This window comes from Doryrhamphus excisus, chromosome 10, assembly GCF_030265055.1.
Source record: "Doryrhamphus excisus isolate RoL2022-K1 chromosome 10, RoL_Dexc_1.0, whole genome shotgun sequence".
Lineage (NCBI taxonomy): Eukaryota > Metazoa > Chordata > Actinopteri > Syngnathiformes > Syngnathidae > Doryrhamphus > Doryrhamphus excisus.
This window is the reverse complement of record NC_080475.1, coordinates 8,224,737-8,245,155: the sequence shown is the minus strand read 5'-3', so window position 1 is coordinate 8,245,155 and position 20,419 is coordinate 8,224,737. Positions and strand designations below refer to the sequence as shown.

The following is a 20,419-nucleotide window of genomic DNA, read 5'->3' as shown; positions in this document are numbered from 1 at the left end:
CACTTATTTCAGTTCGTCTGCAAGAATGATAAATGCATTCCTTTCTGGTGGAAATGCGACACGGAGGACGATTGCGGCGATCGCTCAGACGAGCCCTCGGATTGTCGTGAGTTCCAATTTTGAAGTATTTTAATTTTGAAGCATTAAGTTCAGATAACAATTCACTTTTTTTTTTTGTGTGTGTGTGTTTGCCAGCTGAATTCAAGTGCAGACCGGGCCAGTTCCAGTGTGGCACGGGCATCTGCACCAACCCCGCTTACATATGTGATGGAGACAACGACTGCCAGGACAATTCAGACGAGGCCAACTGCGGTACAGCTCTTATTCTGTTCATTTACCATTCATCTTTATGCATAATTAAGGAAAATACGGGAAGCAGAACTGCAGGTAGCAGGATGCTGAGGTTCACAGTGGGAGTGACCAGGATGGATAGGATCAGGAAGGAGCACATCTGAAGGACATTACATGTTAGCAGCCTTGGAGATAAAGTCAGTTGGATGTTTGGGACATGTCCGGAGGAGATATAGTGAATATATTGAGTAGACCAAAGAGGAGGTTTATGGATGTCGTGAAGGAGGACATGAGGGTAGTTGGTGTGAGACAGATGAAGAAGACCAGGTTGGATGGAGGAGATGGAGGAGACGCCAATTGATTTGATTAAAATCCAGTCAAAATTAGCATACTTCAGACATAGTTGCAAATGCTGATTAATCGTGATTAATGACAAAAAACGTAAGGGGTTAGTATGTCGGGTTTTTTTTTCAGTTTTTTTTTTACTTGCTTCTAATGCACTTTTCGGGTTAAAAAAAAAACAGGAGAAACCTCACACTCAACAGGGGCCCCAGGAGCACCCAAAAATGGCATAAAATGCCAAAATTTTAGGGCGTCAATTTTTGACAAAAAACGTAAGGGGTTAGTATGTCGTTTTTTTTTTCAGTTTTTTTTAACTTGCTTCTAATGCACTTTTCGGGTAAAAAAAAAAGAAAAAAAAAAGCAAAACCTCACACACACTCAACAGGGGCCCCAGGAGCACCCAAAAATGGCATAAAATGCCAAAATTTTAGGGCGTCAATTTTTGACAAAAAACGTAAGGGGTTAGTATGTCGTTTTTTTTTTCAGTTTTTTTTTTACTTGCTTCTAATGCACTTTTCGGGTTAAAAAAAAAACAGGAGAAACCTCACACTCAACAGGGGCCCCAAGAGCACCCAAAAATGGCATAAATTGCCAAAATTTTAGGGCGTCAATTTTTGACAAAAAACGTAAGGGGTTAGTATGTCGTTTTTTCTGTTTTTTTTAGCTTGCTTCTAATGCACTTTTCGGGTAAAAAAAAAACAGGCAAAACCTCACACACACTCAACAGGGCCCCAGGAGCACCCAAAAATGGCATAAAATGCCAAAATTTTAGGGCGTCAATTTTTGACAAAAAACGTAAGGGGTTAGTATGTCGGTTTTTTTTTCAGTTTTTTTTTTACTTGCTTCTAATGCACTTTTCGGGTTAAAAAAAAACAGGAGAAACCTCACACACACTCAACAGGGGCCCCAGGAGCACCCAAAAATGGCATAAAATGCCAAAATTTTAGGGCATCAATTTTTGACAAACAACGTAAGGGGTTAGTATGTCGTTTTTTTTTTCAGTTTTTTTTTTTCTTGCTTCTAATGCACTTTTCGGGTAAAAAAAAAACAGGAGAAACGTCACACTCAACAGGGGCCCCAGGAGCACCCAAAAATGGCATAAATTGCCAAAATTTTAGGGCGTCAATTTTTGACAAAAAACGTAAGGGGTTAGTATGTCGTTTTTTCTGTTTTTTTTAGCTTGCTTCTAATGCACTTTTCGGGTAAAAAAAAAAAACAGGCAAAACCTCACACACACTCAACAGGGCCCCAGGAGCACCCAAAAATGGCATAAAATGCCAAAATTTTAGGGCGTCAATTTTTGACAAAAAACGTAAGGGGTTAGTATGTCGTTTTTTTTTTCAGTTTTTTTCAACTTGCTTCTAATGCACTTTTCGGGTAAAAAAAAAAAAAAAAAGCAAAACCTCACACACACTCAACAGGGGCCCCAGGAGCACCCAAAAATGGCATAAATTGCCAAAATTTTAGGGCGTCAATTTTTGACAAAAAACGTAAGGGGTTAGTATGTCGGTTTTTTTTTTCAGTTTTTTTTTAACTTTCTTCTAATGCACTTTTCGGGTTAAAAAAAAACAGGAGAAACCTCACACACACTCAACAGGGGCCCCAGGAGCACCCAAAAATGGCATAAAATGCCAAAATTTTAGGGCATCAATTTTTGACAAAAAACGTAAGGGGTTAGTATGTCGTTTTTTTTTTTTCAGTTTTTTTTTACTTGCTTCTAATGCACTTTTTGGGTAAAAAAAATGCGAAACCTCACACACACACTCAACAGGGGCCCCAGGAGCACCCAAAAATGGCATAAAATGCCAAAATTTTAGGGCGTCAATTTTTGACAAAAAACGTAAGGGGTTAGTATGTCGGGTTTTTTTTCAGTTTTTTTTTACTTGCTTCTAATGCACTTTTTGGGTAAAAAAAATGCGAAACCTCACACACACTCAACAGGGGCCCCAGGAGCACCCAAAAATGGCATAAAATGCCAAAATTTTAGGGCGTCAATTTTTGACAAAAAAACGTAAGGGGTTAGTATGTCGTTTTTTTCAGTTTTTTTCAACTTGCTTCTAATGCCCGCTGATTAATCTGCTTATTTTGGATGTTTTGCTCCGTTCAACTGATTTTTTTTCCGATGGTAACTCCGCTGCAGATATTCACGTGTGCCTGCCCAGCCAGTTCAAATGTTCGCACCCGAGTCGCTGCATCCCGGGAATCTTTCGTTGTAACGGCCAAGACAACTGCGGCGAGGGGGAGGACGAGAAGGACTGCCGTGAGTGTTTCCCACTTCTTTCATTCCGCTTGTTCAGTGGGTTTGAAAATAAAACATTCCTCGCTTTGTCGCGGCAGCGGAGGTCACGTGTGCGCCCACCCAGTTTCAGTGCGCCATCACCAAACGCTGCATCCCTCGCGTTTGGGTCTGCGACCGCGATAACGATTGCGTGGACGGATCGGATGAACCCACCAACTGCAGTAAGCGTTTCCGTAACAAGATGTCACGTGTGTTTGATTACTAATCAATAAATCCGTCTAATAAATGCTTTCACTTGCAGCCCAGATGACCTGCGGTGTGGATGAGTTTCGCTGTAAAGACTCCGGACGCTGCATTCCGGCTCGCTGGAAATGCGACGGGGAAGACGACTGTGGCGATGCATCTGATGAACCAAAGGAGGAGTGCGGTGAGATGTCCCCCCTCCAGATCCATTTGTGGTCAGCAAAGTGAGTTATTCTGATTTTATTCATCGAACTGCAACGTGTCCGTCGTGTGCAGCCGAGAGGACGTGCGAGCCTTACCAGTTCAGATGCAAAAACAACCGATGCGTGCCGGGCCGCTGGCAGTGCGACTACGACAATGACTGCGGCGACAACTCGGATGAAGACAAGTGTGGTTCGTGTTTGTTCTTGTCTACTCTCACTAACGCTTTAACATGTGTGCTAACGTGTGCTAACATGTTTACTATGTCCAAAACATTCATTGCTTCCCTTCCATTGCTGATGCATTTCACCTCATGCCGTGTCTGTTTCATTTCATACTGTCGTGTTGGCATGACCTAGAGGTGAGTTTATTCCACTTTCATGTGTCAAACATTCTACTATTTACTTGTCATGTCAGGTCGCTGTCATGGAAATCCACTCATTTTGTGTCCGTTCTGACATGACATACTGTACAAGTGTTGCACAGTACATGACACGCACTGTACAAAAATAATCATGCTCAGTTTTAGTAGTATTCATTCAACATTGTGTTTATTCAAGTGACTTATGATTGGAAAGATCTTCTTCATTTATTTCAGACATGCATACTATGTTACACCAATGTTTCTCACATATACACTTACAATACAATACACTTACAATATCTATTTATATACTACACATATATATATACATGCAGCATACATGCACATATTCATACATATAATACATTCGTACACATATTTTCATACATATACTACGTATATACATACATACGTACATACACACCACATTACACATGTCTGAAAAGGAGCAGGAAGAAGCAAAGCTTATTAAATCCTACCCCTTCACCACGCCAGAGCAGTTACCAATTCAATAAGTGATTTTTTTTTCCACACACATATAATCACAGAATCTTACATAAGACAAAACAACAAAAGAATAAAGATAACCTTAAAGGGGGCCTATTATGCTTTTCTCCCTTTTCTGGCCTATAAATTTAGTTAGAATGTTGTATTTTCGTGTTAAACCATGCCTAAGTTTCACTTAATGAGGTTTTACGCATTTGGAAGTGAACACTGAAAGAAGTTTGGGATGGCTCGGGACACTCGGTTTCAGAAGGCGTGGTAAAACTGCCCCCTTTGTGATGTCACAGAGGAGTGGACTTCCTTATATGGGCGTGACTGTAAGCCCTTTTCCCAAGCATTGCCAGCAATGCCTCGGAAGGGAACGCCACATTTGTTTCCAATTCCTAAAGACGCCACCATCAGGCACTAAGTGGTTGGCGTTCCTGATTCCCTACCAATGAAAGAAATGGATTTTAAGGACATTTCACACTGGCATAAAGTGCCAAAATTTTCGGGCGTCAATTTCTGACAAAAAACGTAAGGGGTTAGTATGTCGGTTTTTTTTTTTCAGTTTTTTTTTACTTGCTTCTAATGAACTTTTCGGGTAAAAAAAAAAAAAGCAAAACCTCACACACACTCAACAGGGCCCCAGGAGCACCCAAAAATGGCATAAAATGCAAAAATTTTAGGGCGTCAATTTCTGACAAAAAACGTAAGGGGTTAGTATGTCGTTTTTTTTCAGTTTTTTTTTAACTTGCTTCTAATGCACTTTTCTGGTGAAAAAAAAACAGGCGAAACCTCACACACACTCAACAGGGGCCCCAGGAGCACCCAAAAATGGCATAAATTGCCAAAATTTTAGGGCGTCAATTTCTGACAAAAAACGTAAGGGGTTAGTATGTCGTTTTTTTTCAGTTTTTTTTTTACTTGCTTCTAATGCACTTTTCGGGTTAAAAAAAAAACAGGAGAAACCTCACACTCAACAGGGGCCCCAGGAGCACCCAAAAATGGCATAAAGTGCCAAAATTTTCGGGCGTCAATTTCTGACAAAAAACGTAAGGGGTTAGTATGTCGGTTTTTTTTTTTCAGTTTTTTTTTACTTGCTTCTAATGAACTTTTCGGGTAAAAAAAAAAGAAGCAAAACCTCACACACACTCAACAGGGCCCCAGGAGCACCCAAAAATGGCATAAAATGCAAAAATTTTAGGGCGTCAATTTCTGACAAAAAACGTAAGGGGTTAGTATGTCGTTTTTTTTCAGTTTTTTTTTAACTTGCTTCTAATGCACTTTTCTGGTGAAAAAAAAACAGGCGAAACCTCACACACACTCAACAGGGGCCCCAGGAGCACCCAAAAATGGCATAAATTGCCAAAATTTTAGGGCGTCAATTTCTGACAAAAAACGTAAGGGGTTAGTATGTCGTTTTTTTTCAGTTTTTTTTTTACTTGCTTCTAATGCACTTTTCGGGTTAAAAAAAAAACAGGAGAAACCTCACACTCAACAGGGGCCCCAGGAGCACCCAAAAATGGCATAAAATGCCCAAATTTTAGGGCGTCAATTTTTGACAAAAAACGTAAGGGGTTAGTATGTCGTTTTTTTTCAGTTTTTTTTTAACTTGCTTCTAATGCACTTTTCGGGTAAAAAAAAAAAAATGCGAAACCTCACACACACTCAACAGGGGCCCCAGGAGCACCCAAAAATGGCATAAAATGCCAAAATTTTAGGGCGTCAATTTCTGACAAAAAACGTAAGGGGTTAGTATGTCGGGTTTTTTTTTTCAGTTTTTTTTAACTTGCTTCTAATGCACTTTTCTGGTTAAAAAAAACACAAGAAACCTCACACACACTCAACAGGGGCCCCAGGAGCACCCAAAAATGGCATAAAATGCCAAAATTTTAGGGCGTCAATTTTTGACAAAAAACGTAAGGGGTTAGTATGTCGTTTTTTTTTTCTGTTTTTTTTTTACTTGCTTCTAATGCACTTTTCGGGTAAAAAAAAACAGGAGAAACCTCACACACACTCAACAGGGGCCCCAGGAGCACCCAAAAATAGCATAAAATGCCCAAATTTTAGGGCGTCAATTTCTGACAAAAAACGTAAGGTGTTAGTATGTCGGGTTTTTTTTTCAGTTTTTTTTAACTTGCTTCTAATGCACTTTTCTGGTTAAAAAAACACAAGAAACCTCACACACACTCAACAGGGGCCGCAGGAGCACCCAAAAATGGCATAAAATGCCAAAATTTTAGGGCGTCAATTTCTGACAAAAAACGTAAGGGGTTAGTATGTCGGTTTTTTTTTTTCAGTTTTTTTTAACTTGCTTCTAATGCACTTTTCTGGTTAAAAAAACACAAGAAACCTCACACACACTCAACAGGGGCCCCAGGAGCACCCAAAAATGGCATAAAATGCCAAAATTTTAGGGCGTCAATTTTTGACAAAAAACGTAAGGGGTTAGTATGTCGTTTTTTTTTCAGTTTTTTTTAACTTGCTTCTAATGCACTTTTCGGGTTAAAAAAAAAAAACAGGAGAAACCTCACCCTTCAGAGGACCCCCAGGAGCACCCAAAAATGGCATAAAATGCCAAAATTTTAGGGCGTCAATTTCTGACAAAAAACGTAAGGGGTTAGTATGTCGTTTTTTTTTTCCGTTTTTTTTTACTTGCTTCTAATGCACTTTTCTGGTTAAAAAAACACAAGAAACCTCACACACACTCAACAGGGGCCCCAGGAGCACCCAAAAATGGCATAAAATGCCAAAATTTTAGGGCGTCAATTTTTGACAAAAAACGTAAGGGGTTAGTATGTCGGTTTTTTTTTTCATTTTTTTTTTTAACTTGCTTCTAATGCACTTTTCGGGTAAAAAAAAAATGCGAAACCTCACACACACTCAACAGGGGCCCCAGGAGCACCCAAAAATGGCATAAAATGCCAAAATTTTAGGGCGTCAATTTTTGACAAAAACCGTAAGGGGTTAGTATGTCGTTTTTTTTTTCAGTTTTTTTTTAACTTGCTTCTAATGCACTTTTCTGGTTAAAAAAACACAAGAAACCTCACACACACTCAACAGGGGCCCCAGGAGCACCCAAAAATGGCATAAAATGCCAAAATTTTAGGGCGTCAATTTTTGACAAAAAACGTAAGGGGTTAGTATGTCGTTTTTTTTTTTTTCAGTTTTTTTTAACTTGCTTCTAATGCACTTTTCGGGTTAAAAAAAAAACAGGAGAAACCTCACACTCAACAGGGGCCCCGGGAGCACCCAAAAATGGCATAAAATGCCAAAATTTTAGGGCGTCAATTTTTGACAAAAAACGTAAGGGGTTAGTATGTCGTTTTTTTTTTTCATTTTTTTTTTTAACTTGCTTCTAATGCACTTTTCGGGTAAAAAAAAAATGCGAAACCTCACACACACTCAACAGGGGCCCCAGGAGCACCCAAAAATGGCATAAAATGCCAAAATTTTAGGGCGTCAATTTTTGACAAAAAACGTAAGGGGTTAGTATGTCGTTTTTTTTTTCAGTTTTTTTTTTACTTGCTTCTAATGCACTTTTCGGGTAAAAAAAAACAGGAGAAACCTCACACACACTCAACAGGGGCCCCAGGAGCACCCAAAAATGGCATAAAATGCCAAAATTTTAGGGCGTCAATTTTTGACAAAAAACGTAAGGGGTTAGTATGTCGTTTTTTTTTTTTCCAGTTTTTTTCAACTTGCTTCTAATGCACTTTTCGGGTTAAAAAAAAACAGGAGAAACCTCACACTCAACAGGGGCCCCAGGAGCACCCAAAAATGGCATAAAATGCCAAAATTTTAGGGCGTCAATTTTTGACAAAAAACGTAAGGGGTTAGTATGTCGTTTTTTTTTTTCAGTTTTTTTTTAACTTGCTTCTAATGCACTTTTCGGGTTAAAAAAAAAAAACAGGAGAAACCTCACACTCAACAGGAGCCCCAGGAGCACCCAAAAATGGCATAAAATGCCAAAATTTTAGGGCGTCAATTTCTGACAAAAAACGTAAGGGGTTAGTATGTCGTTTTTTTTTTTCAGTTTTTTTTAACTTGCTTCTAATGCACTTTTCTGGTTAAAAAAACACAAGAAACCTCACACACACTCAACAGGGGCCCCAGGAGCACCCAAAAATGGCATAAAATGCCAAAATTTTAGGGCGTCAATTTTTGACAAAAAACGTAAGGGTTAGTATGTCGTTTTTTTTTTTTTTTCAGTTTTTTTTAACTTGCTTCTAATGCACTTTTCGGGTTAAAAAAAAAACAGGAGAAACCTCACACTCAACAGGGGCCCCAGGAGCACCCAAAAATGGCATAAATTGCCAAAATTTTAGGGCGTCAATTTTTGACAAAAAACGTAAGGGGTTAGTATGTCGTTTTTTTTTTCAGTTTTTTTTTAACTTGCTTCTAATGCACTTTTCGGGTTAAAAAAAAACAGGAGAAACCTCACACACACTCAACAGGGGCCCCAGGAGCACTCAAAAATGGCATAAAATGCCTAAATTTTAGGGCGTCAATTTTTGACAAAAAACGTAAGGGGTTAGTATGTCGTTTTTTTTTTCAGTTTTTTTTAACTTGCTTCTAATGCACTTTTCTGGTTAAAAAAACACAAGAAACCTCACACACACTCAACAGGGGCCCCAGGAGCACCCAAAAATGGCATAAAATGCCAAAATTTTAGGGCGTCAATTTTTGACAAAAAACGTAAGGGGTTAGTATGTCGTTTTTTTTTTTCAGTTTTTTTTAACTTGCTTCTAATGCACTTTTCTGGTTAAAAAAACACAAGAAACCTCACAAACACTCAACAGGGGCCCCAGGAGCACCCAAAAATGGCATAAAATGCCAAAATTTTAGGGCGTCAATTTTTGACAAAAAACGTAAGGGGTTAGTATGTCGTTTTTTTTTTTTTTTTCAGTTTTTTTTAACTTGCTTCTAATGCACTTTTCGGGTTAAAAAAAAAAACAGGAGAAACCTCACACTCAACAGGGGCCCCAGGAGCACCCAAAAATGGCATAAAATGCCAAAATTTTAGGGCGTCAATTTTTGACAAAAAACGTAAGGGGTTAGTATGTCGTTTTTTTTTCAGTTTTTTTTTAACTTGCTTCTAATGCACTTTTCGGGTAAAAAAAAAACAGGAGAAACCTCACACACACTCAACAGGGGCCCCAGGAGCACTCAAAAATGGCATAAAATGCCTAAATTTTAGGGCGTCAATTTTTGACAAAAAACGTAAGGGGTTAGTATGTCTTTTTTTTTTTTCAGTTTTTTTTAACTTGCTTCTAATGCACTTTTCGGGTTAAAAAAAAACAGGAGAAACCTCACACTCAACAGGGGCCCCAGGAGCACCCAAAAATGGCATAAAATGCCAAAATTTTAGGGCGTCAATTTTTGACAAAAAACGTAAGGGGTTAGTATGTCGTTTTTTTTCAGTTTTTTTCAACTTGCTTCTAATGCACATTAAAACACACAGCTGAATAGGTGCGGTTTCTGGAAGAACTAGAAGGTTCTAGTTCTGGTTATTGTGTGTAGCTGCTCTATAGGAGTCCAGAACTCAGTACAAAGGGCCATGAGCATAATACGTCCCCTTTAAGACGATAAACAGCATAGAAAATGTATGCATGTAACACGTATAAGACATGTAAATCAAATCTGAGCATTATTATCTGTGTAAAAGCAGAATTCACCATCATATCTTCATAAGTTGTGCAGGTGTACCTAATTTTATGACCAGCCCATGCAGATTTCCAGAGATCCTATCATTCGTCTGAACTAAAATACGAAATGAAGAAGTAGCTTGCCACCAACAAGAGCGTCATCTTTCCACACAGTTCCTCGGCAGTGTTCCGAAAGCGAGTTCGCCTGCACGAACGGCCGCTGCATCGCCGGGAGGTGGAAGTGCGACGGAGACCACGACTGCGCCGACGGTTCCGACGAGGTGCGGAAACTCTTCAGCTCTCGCGTGTCGTGTATTTCTTCATGAAAATGAAATATGACTTTAATATGACCTTAATATGACTTTCCCCCCCCCCCAGCACGGCTGCGCCCTCAAGTGCGACAATGACCAGTTCCAGTGTAAGAACGGACACTGTATTCCCATTCGCTGGAGGTGCGACGCTGACCCGGACTGCATGGATGGCAGTGATGAGGAGAACTGCCACACCGCTGGTGAGTAACATGTTATCATTCTTATAAATCATCTTGTTTCTGATATTCAGTGTCTCTCCTCACGTTCTATGAAAACGTTGTACTTCTTGTTCCTTCAGTTGGCCGCCACTGTCCTGTGGATGAGTTTCAGTGTAACAACACTCTGTGCAAACCTCTGGCCTGGAAGTGTGACGGGGAGGATGACTGTGGGGATAACTCCGATGAGAATCCGGAAGAGTGCCGTAAGTGCCGTTGCGTCAATCGCGCTCTCATGGATCGGTTGGGCACCAAATAGCGAAGACGGACATAATTGTTTGTATGATTGGTTTCTCCAATCCAATCCACTTTATTTATATAGCACATTTTATACAGTTTTTATAACAGTTTCCAAAGTGCTGCACAGACTAGTAAAATGAAAAGTAAAAAATAAAATACAATAAAGGTACAAATTGAATTTAATCCAAAACTTAAAAAAAAAATCAAATAAGAAATAAAATAGTAAAATAGATATTCAAATATTAAAAACAAGAAGCAAAGCAATAAAAGTATAAAAAAATAAAACCAATTAAAATTTTAAATTTTTAAAATAAAAAAAAAATTAAAAAAAAAATTTTTTTTAATTAAAAAAAAATTAAAAATAAAAGAAGCTTTCGATGTTGGTGGCCTTTTTTTATTTGGGAGAGGAGAGTTCCATAGTTTGGGGCCAACCACAGAAAAGGCTCGGTCCCCCCTGGTCTTAAGTCTCATCTTGGGCACCACAACTTGGAGCTGGCCCTCGGACCTCAGTGACCCCGCTGGACAGTAAACTTAGATGAGGTCCGAGAGATGTATTTGGGGGCCGCCCATTCAACGCCTTTAAAAACAAACAATAAAATCTTAAAGCTAACAGGCAACCAATGCAGGGAGGCCAAAATTCCTGGCCAAAGTTCCTGTTAAAAGCCGTGCCGCAGAGTTCTGGACTAAGTGCTAACTGGTTTCTGGTATGGTGACATATTTGACGCACAGGGAAGTTCCAGTGTCCCCCCACCCGAGCATTTCGTTGTCAGAACGACCGCGTGTGTCTGCAAGTGTCCAAGAGGTGTGACGGCATCAATCACTGCGGCGACAAATCAGATGAGCTCAATTGTCGTAAGTCGCTCGGTCAATTTGAAGGGAACGTACCCACACTTTGCGGACCCTTTGACGTGCGCTGTTTTATTCCCACAGAGACCCCCCCGGCTGTTCCTACCTGCGAGAAGGACCAGTTCTTGTGCGCTAACGGAAAATGCATCAGCGCCACTTTACGATGTAACGTCTTTAATGACTGCGAGGACTACGGATCGGACGAGATCAACTGCAAGACAGGTTACTTTATGAGTACAAGTATTTGGGACAGATTTGTACTACACTGCTAGTACTAGTACTCTTTTAGATTTGAATGGAGATGCTGTGTCCGTTTCAGAAACCAAACTAAACGACTGCAGGAATAACAGGACACACTGCGGTGACGGCGACGAGGCCCACTGTGTCACCAACGGGACCGACGCCTTCTGCTCTTGTAAACCCGGCTTCCACAAAACAGGACAACGCACATGTGGAGGTAAAGACACACAGACACTTTTATTATGTTCTCTGTAGGCGGCATTATGAATTATCCTTACTGGCCTTTTTTGCAGTACATTTAGCAAGTCAAGATTGCTTTTTATAGTTATTAGCCCATATTTCCACCATATTTCCAGGAGTAGGAAGAAGCAAAGCTTATTAAATCCTACCCCTCCATCTGGTACTTTTACAATCAGTAACTGTTACATTTGTTCACTTCCTGCTTTCCTAATATAATTTAAGTTTTTTTTTTTTTTTAATTAATTTAATTTTATTTAAATTTATTTTTTTTAATTAAAATTAAAATTAAAATTATTTATATAATAAATATAATATAATATATAATAAATAATTTATATAAATAATTATTATATAATTATTTATATAATTTTAATTTTTAAAATTATTTATATAATTTTAATTTTAATCATGTACCGAAGTACGAGGTGATATGACCCTATGATCCTCAGAAATGTATTTTCCTGTTTTTTTTGGTTTTTTTTATTTAAATTTTTATCCTAATAAAAATTTGGATATTAGAATATAAAATTAAAATTAAAAAATAATTTATATAAATAATTTTAATCACGTACCGAAGTACTCGGTGATATGAGCATCCAATGCCATAATGTGTACCATAGTAAGTGTCAATATAGTGATATATATAGCACATCATGACTGGTTCAAGACTCTTTTAGCTGTTTGAAGATGAACTATATCAGCAAGTTGAAGTATTTGTGATTTTTAGAAATAAGGAGTTAATATGTTCTCTGTAGGCGGCATTATGAATTATCCTTACTGGCCCTTTTTTGCAGTGCATTTAGCGAGTGAAGATTGCTTTTGTAGTTATTAGCCCATATTTCCACCATATTTCCAGGAGTAGGAAGAAGCAAAGCTTATTAAATCCTATCCTACTTTTACAGTCAGTAACTGTTACATTTGTTCACTTCCTGCTTTCCTAATATAATTTAAGTTTTGTTTTTTTTTTTGTTTTTTTTATTTTAATTTTTATCCTAATAAAAAAATTGGATATAAAATTAAAATTAAAATTAAAATTAAAATAATTTATATAAATAATTTTAATCACGTACCGAAGTACGAAGTAGAAATGTATTTTCCTTCACCCTTTCAATGTCTACACCGTCTATTTGTATTTGCTGGTGCGTGTCCTTTCTGCTGTTAGCAAACAACATGATTTTAGTTTTACTTAAGTTCAAGGACAATCTATTATTATCATCAAAGCATTTTTAGTGTGACCATTTCTTCTCTGACCTTTCTAATGATTTGGTCTGTACTCCCTCCAGAACAAAAAAACAAATAATACCAGCTTTAAGTGTTTTGTAACTTTGGATATATCATCAAGTTTATCAAGTTTTTACAGTATTTGTCATCCATCATTTGACTTGGTCGTTTTTCGATGTGCTTTTCCCCAGACAAGAATGAGTGCCTGCAGTTTTCCGTGTGCTCCCATATCTGCAACAACACCAAGGGATCCTACAAATGCAGCTGCCATAAGTACTTCACCAGGATCAACGACACCTGCAAAGCCGACAGTGAGGACCCGCCTCCTTTTATCTTGAGCTTTTATGCCCTTTCTGTCGAGGGGTACAGATCACTTCAGTTTCCTGAGGCAATCAGATCTTTTGAAGCTGTGGTGGTGGGCTGCACGGGAGACGGTTGCAGTGGCAGGATTTTTTATTTAAATTTTAAATTAAAAAAAAAAAACATATTTTTTCCTCGACTCCTGAATTAAAAACGATCCCTCTTTTCCTCTTGCAGACATGAACAGCAGTCAGCAGGTTCTCTACATCGCCGACGACAACGAAATCCGCAGCCTGGATCCCGGCATGCCCAACTGGCGCTACGAGCAAACCTTCCAGGGGGACGCCAGCGTGCGCATCGATGCGATGGACCTGCACGTCAAGACCAACCGCATCTTCTGGACCAACTGGCACACGGGCCGTATCTCCTCTTACGAACTTCCTGGACAGTCTACGTTGTCGTCGTCATCCAATTCCCACCGTAACCGAAGACAAAGCGCAGGCGGTGTCACCAACCTGCAGGTACGACTCTTTATGAGTACACCGGAACCTTGGTTAGCATAGCATTCTTGCCATACATGCCATACCCGAGATTGCGCAATTCATGCAAATGAATATGAAATTGTGACGTGATTCAGATTAAAGAGCTGAAGATGCCTCGTGGTATAGCCGTGGACTGGGTGGCCGGTAATCTATACTGGACCGACTCTGGTCGAGATGTCATTGAAGTGGCTCAGATGTCGGGTCAGCACTGCAAGACCCTCATATCGGGCATGATAGACGAGCCTTACGCTATCGTCGTGGATCCACAGAGAGGGTACGTTCTCCACAGCCACATCTTTGTTTTTGTAAGATATTTAAAGTATGTACATATTTCTGTTCCAGCACCATGTACTGGGCAGACTGGGGCAACCATCCCAAAATTGAGACCGCTGCCATGGATGGAACACTGAGGCAGACTCTGGTCCATGAGAACATTCAGTGGCCAACGGGTCGGGTTTATTGATTATTAAGTAACTATCTCTGCTGTATATTACAATATTTGATCTTTCTGCAGGTTTGGCAGTCGACTACTTCAACGAGCGGCTTTACTGGGCGGATGCAAAGCTGTCAGTCATAGGAAGTGTTCGACTGGACGGCTCCGATCCTGTCATTGCTGTCTCTGGCATCAAAAACAGTTGAGTTATCCATTGTTTATTATTTCTGACATATTAAAAAAAATTCCCTAATCATAGCTGGGGTGTTGAATTATTAATTTAACATGTATCAAATATGTATTTTGACTCTTGAGTAAAAACTTTTATTCTTTTGCAGATCTGGCCCATCCATTTAGCATCGATATTTTTGAGGATTACATATACGGAGTCACGTTGGTCAATAACGTTGTTTTCCGGGTCAGCAAGTTTGGAAAAGGCACCACGGAGAATCTCACCACAGGCATCAACCACGCGACCGACATCGTCCTGTACCACCGATACAAGCAGCCAGAAAGTGAGTGTCAAATCCCATGATGGTAATGGTAATGGTAATGGTAATGGTAATGGTTTAATTTCATTTGAACATGCATCAGATTCCAATTGAGTGCATCCCATAATCAGTTCCCAGTTCCACATGTCCAAAAGGAGTAGGAAGAAGCAAAGCTTATTAAATCCTACCCCTCCATCTGGTACTTTTACAATCAGTAACTGTTACTATTTGTTCACTTCCTGCTTTCCTAATATAATTTATTTTTTTAATTTTTTTAATTTTTTTAATTTTTTTAATTTTTTTAATTTTTTGATTTTTTAATTTTTTAATTTTTTGATTTTTGATTTTTATTTTTATCCTAATAAAAATTAGGATATTAGAATATACATTTTAATTTTTTTTTTTTTTTAAATAATGTACCTCGTACTGAAGTACTCGGTGATATGAGCATCCAATGCCATAATGTGTACCATAGTAAGTGTCAATATAGTGATATATATAGCACATCATAACTGGTTCAAGATTCTTCATGCTTGTATTTAGCAAATTTATTTTATTTATTAATTTATTTTATTAACTTTTGTTAATTTTTTTTTGTTTTTAACATTTTTTTAAAATATATATATTTTTGTCCCATACCAAAGTACTCGGTGATATGATCATCCAATGCCATAATGTGTACCATAGTAACCGTCAATATAGTGATATATATAGCACATCATGACTGGTTCAAGACTCTTCATCCTTGTATTTAGTAAATTTATTTTATTTATTCATTTATTTTATTAGTTTTTGTTAATTTTTTTTTTGTTTTTAACATTTTTTAAATTTTTTTTATTTTTTGTCCCGTACCAAAGTACTCGGTGATATGAGCATCCAATGCCATAATGGGTACCATAGTGCGTGTCAATATAGTGATATATATAGCACATCATGACTGGTTCAAGACTCTTCATCCTTGTATTTAGCAAATTTATTTTTATTTATTTAATTTTTGTAAAAAAATTTTTTAGTTTTTAACATTTTTAAAATTTTTTGTCCCGTTGAAAGTTGAACAATGTTCTCACCGCTTGTGTCTCGCCGCCTCAGTGACCAATCCGTGTGACCGAAAGAAATGCGAGTGGCTCTGCCTGCTCAGTCCAAGTGGACCGGTGTGTACCTGCCCCAACAACTACGTAGCTGACAACGGCACCTGCGTGGAGAGGTCGAGCCCCACCCAGTCGCCGTTCTGTAAGCCTGCGTCCACACACACACGTTTTTTTTTTTTTTTTTACATTTTCACCTCCGTAATGTGGGCGTGTCTCCGTCTCCGCAGCGCCCCCTTCGGGCGCCTGTGATATTCAGTGTCAGAACGGAGGGAGCTGCTTCCTGAACGCCCGTCAGGTGGCCAAGTGTCGCTGCCAGCCCAGTTACACCGGAGAACGATGCGAGATCAACCAGTGCCGGGATTACTGCAAGAACGGCGGCACCTGCACCGCATCCCATACAGGCGAGACTCTCATCCTCGTTATCACCAGGACAGGAATCGAACCGTGAACATCTCAATTTGACGTCGGAATGTTTGTCCCAGGCGCTCCGACGTGCCGATGCCCCAAAGGCTTCACGGGACCCAACTGCAACCGTCACACTTGTCAGGACTACTGCCACAATGGAGGGAACTGCTCGGTCAACGCCGGTAACCAACCCACGTGCAGCTGCCCGACCGAGTACCAGGGAGACCAGTGCCAGTACAGTACGTGAATAAACTGGCCTGTGACTGTATAATATCGATAATAATCATAACAATAACATAAGCACTCCTTCTCCTGCAGGTAAATGTGAAGGCTTCTGTCAGAACGACGGAACGTGCTTGCAAACCTCCAACGGCACCAAGCTGTGTCGCTGCTCCAACCAGTACATCGGACACCAGTGTGAGCTGGACAAATGTCTGTTCTGTGGAACTGGGCGATGTTTGACCTCGTCCTCGGGGGACGTGTCCTGCAGGTAAACACACGCCGGAGTCAGTTAAAGTAAATAAGGGGAAAGATTTGTTAAATGTCAGTGTTGGCGCCAATGGGGCGGGGTTGGGCGTCCAACTGGGTCAGGGTCATACCAGCTGTCATTATTTGACAGTAATGGTAATGGTTTTACTTCATTTGAACATGCATCAGATTCCAATTGAGTGCATCCCATAATCAGTTCCCAGTTCCACATGTCCAAAAGGAGTAGGAAGAAGCAAAGCTTATTAAATCCTACCCCTCCATCTGGCACTTTTACAATCAGTAACTGTTACATTTGTTCACTTCCTGCTTTCCTAATATAATTATTTATTTTTATTTTTTTATTTTTATCCTAATAAAAATTTAAATTTAAATTGAATTAAATTTTTTATTAAAATTATAATTACAATTTTAATAATTAAATTTGTAATAATTAAAATTTTAATAATTTTATTTTAATTTTAATTTTAATTTTAATTTTAATTTTAATTTTAATTTTAATTTTAATTTTAATTTTAATTTTAATTTTAATTTTAATTTTAATTTTAATTTTAATTTTAATTTTAATTTTACGTGCGGAGTTCCCCAGGGGTCAACACTGGGACCAAAACTGTTCAACTTGTACATCAATGATATGTACAATGATGTGATATTTTAATTAAAATTAAAATTAAAATTAAAATTTTAATAAAAATTTAATTTTAATTAAAATTAAATTTTAAAATTAAATTTTAATTAAAATGTAATTTTAATTAAAATTTAATTTTTAATTTTAATTTTAATTAAAATATCACATCATTGTACATATCATTGATGTACAAGTTGAACAGTTTTGGTCCCAGTGTTGACCCCTGGGGAACTCCGCACGTAATATATGAACTTGCATATATATGTATTCTACTATCTTTACATATTTTGCTTTTAATGGCTGCGTCTTGACTCATTTTCGGTGCGCAGTAAATTTATACTGTTATACAAGCTGTACACGGACTACTCTAAAGTAGTCTAAAGTTGTAAGGGGGGGTCCTGTACTCACTTTTTTGAGACGCTGGATGTTAAAAATAAAGTAAGGGAATAACAAGAGCAAATGTGCAGCACTGGAAAGGAATACCGTGGATTCTGATGTTCCTTTATGTCTTTCCCGTGGCCGTGTAGGTGCCCCAACGGTCAGACGCAACCCAGCTGCTACACGTGCTTGAACTACTGCACCAACGGCCAATGTACAGTCAACACGCGTACGCTCTTGCCTCAGTGCAGGTAAGACCTAGCGCTCGCTTCCTCCGTGCCGCCTTCTTGCCTTTTGTGGTACATGTTAACTTTGTCACGCGCCGTGTTCAGGTGTCCCGCAGCGTGGAGGGGCTACAGGTGTGAAATCGAAGCTTCTTCCGTGGATTCCTCCACATCCGGTGGAAGTGAGTCACGCATTTGTTGCTTTGCACTTTGGATCCATTTGCTGACATGATTGGCTCACACACAAACACAGGCACCGCCTCCATTGTGGTCCCGGTGCTGCTCCTGCTGGTCTTGGCGCTGCTGGTGGTTGGCGCCATCTTGTGGTACAAGCGTAGAATGCGAGGGTAAGTGCTGTCGATTTTTTTAATTTTTTAACCTTTCTCTTCCCAAACTCGCTTCTCATCTTTGCTGCTTATTTTCACTTTCTCTTTTCACCGTCTATTTCCTGTCTCCCAGGTCTCTTTGGCCAGGCAAATCTGGTTCTCAGGGCTGGCGGTAATTTCTTAGGGTTTTTCACGTGTTCAAGCTGTTCACCTGCCTCCCTAATATCCGGATGCTGTACATCCATCCCTGTTATTTTCATCCAAACGTGTCTGTGTGTGTCCGCCTAAAGGTCTAAGACTATATGGACTTTTCCACGGAATGACTTCTGTACCTTCCTCTGTTGTACAACGAATAATGTTGTCTGTTGCCGCAGTAACGGGGGCCGCGCGGTGGCCGTGTGGTTAGCATGTTTTGCCACACACTCAGGAGATTTGGATTCCAATCTCCGCTTTCAGTTCATGTGTGGAGTTTGCATGTTCTCCCCGTGCATGCGTGGCTTTTCTCCGGGTATTCCGGTTTCCTCCCACATTCCAAAAACATGCTAGGTTAATTAGCGACTCCAAATTGTCCATAGGTATGAATGTGAGTGTGAATGGTTGTTTGTCTATATGTGCCCTGGGATTGGCTGGCCACCGGTTCAGGGTGGACCCCGCCTCTCGAGTGTATCAAGGCGCCCCTAATAATGATGGCGTGTCCACAACTCACTAATTATTGTCTTAATCGTATATGTCGCTGGTCTCTTGTTGCTGTTTTCCCGAATGTTACGTCCTTATGGTAACTCCGTTTGTGTATGTTTTGTTATTGTTGCAGGGCTAAGGGCTTCCAGCATCACCGCATGACTAATGGTGCCATGAATGTTGAGATTGGCAACCCCGCCTACAAAATATATGAGGGAGACCCAGATGACGACGCCGGGGAGCTCCTGGATTCAGACTTTGCCTTGGACCCAGAGAAGGTAACGTCGCAGAAGGAAATACAGTATTAGCTCCATTTGTATGACCGACACCAGTATTGTCTCAGAAACGCATACATCCAGCACAGTTAGCACGCTAGCGCCTAGCAAGATAGCACTCGACAGCGAAAGTGCAAAGGCTGTCCTATAATATCCCTGCATCATGCCATGTTTGTATTAGCCTTAAGATGTGAGTAATTGAGCTAAATGGCTAACATGCTAACAGTTAGCATGCTAGCACCAGAATTGCCAAGACTAAAGCATTCCTATAACATTCCTATGCCATGTGTATATAGACCTTTACACAGGAGGAAAATGTTAGCAAAATGCTAACAGTTAGCATGATAGCACCTAGCAAGATAGCATTAATTACTGAAGGTGACAAGGCTGTCCTATATCCCTGCATCAGGCCATATGTGTATTTGCATTTCGACATGAGTAAATTAGCTGAAATGTTAACATGCTAAGACTTAGCATGCCAACACCTAGCAAGATAGCATTAATTACCGAAGGTGACAAGGCTGGCCTATATCCCTGCATCATAACATATGTCTATTTTCTCTTAGATATGAGTAAATTAGCTAAAATGCTAACATGCTAACACTTAGCATTCCAACACCTAGCAAGATAGCATTAATTACTGAAGGTGACAAGGCTGTCCTATATCACTGCATCATAACATGTCTATTTTCTCTTAGATATGAGTAAATTAGCTAAAATGCTAACATTTAGCATGATAGCACCTAGCAAGATAGCATTAAATACTGAAGGTGACAAGGCTGTCCTATATCCCTGCATCATACCATATGTGTATTTTCACTTAGACACAAGTAAATTAGCTAAAATGCTAACATGCTAACACTTAGCATGCCAACACCAAGCAAGATAGCATTAAGTACTGAAGGTGACGAGGCTGTCCTATATCCCCGCATCATACCATGTGTGTATTTGGATTTAGACATGAGTAAAGTAGCTAAAATGCTAACATGCTAACACTTAGCATGCCATCACCTAGCAAGATAGCATTAATTACCGAAG

The 20,419-nt window shown here is 39.4% G+C and overlaps 1 protein-coding gene across 4 annotated transcripts in view; it reads left to right on the top strand.

Annotated features, from left to right (window-relative positions):
• LOC131137268 (low-density lipoprotein receptor-related protein 1-like) overlaps positions 1 to 20,419 on the top strand; it is a 100,869-nt gene that overhangs the window by 78,759 nt on the left and 1,691 nt on the right. For all 4 annotated transcript variants that reach the window (XM_058084995.1, XM_058084994.1, XM_058084993.1 and 1 more), the window contains 26 exons: positions 13 to 106; positions 196 to 312; positions 2,774 to 2,893; positions 2,971 to 3,093; positions 3,174 to 3,299; positions 3,392 to 3,508; positions 9,989 to 10,095; positions 10,193 to 10,325; positions 10,424 to 10,546; positions 11,310 to 11,432; positions 11,511 to 11,648; positions 11,746 to 11,883; positions 13,319 to 13,438; positions 13,665 to 13,948; positions 14,065 to 14,243; positions 14,312 to 14,418; positions 14,484 to 14,603; positions 14,741 to 14,917; positions 15,983 to 16,123; positions 16,209 to 16,382; positions 16,464 to 16,625; positions 16,705 to 16,876; positions 18,028 to 18,129; positions 18,211 to 18,284; positions 18,356 to 18,449; positions 19,240 to 19,384. In XM_058084995.1, coding sequence (XP_057940978.1) covers positions 13 to 106; positions 196 to 312; positions 2,774 to 2,893; positions 2,971 to 3,093; positions 3,174 to 3,299; positions 3,392 to 3,508; positions 9,989 to 10,095; positions 10,193 to 10,325; positions 10,424 to 10,546; positions 11,310 to 11,432; positions 11,511 to 11,648; positions 11,746 to 11,883; positions 13,319 to 13,438; positions 13,665 to 13,948; positions 14,065 to 14,243; positions 14,312 to 14,418; positions 14,484 to 14,603; positions 14,741 to 14,917; positions 15,983 to 16,123; positions 16,209 to 16,382; positions 16,464 to 16,625; positions 16,705 to 16,876; positions 18,028 to 18,129; positions 18,211 to 18,284; positions 18,356 to 18,449; positions 19,240 to 19,384 — 3,510 coding nt within the window. The remainder of the gene's footprint in view (positions 1 to 12; positions 107 to 195; positions 313 to 2,773; positions 2,894 to 2,970; positions 3,094 to 3,173; positions 3,300 to 3,391; positions 3,509 to 9,988; positions 10,096 to 10,192; positions 10,326 to 10,423; positions 10,547 to 11,309; positions 11,433 to 11,510; positions 11,649 to 11,745; positions 11,884 to 13,318; positions 13,439 to 13,664; positions 13,949 to 14,064; positions 14,244 to 14,311; positions 14,419 to 14,483; positions 14,604 to 14,740; positions 14,918 to 15,982; positions 16,124 to 16,208; positions 16,383 to 16,463; positions 16,626 to 16,704; positions 16,877 to 18,027; positions 18,130 to 18,210; positions 18,285 to 18,355; positions 18,450 to 19,239; positions 19,385 to 20,419) is intronic.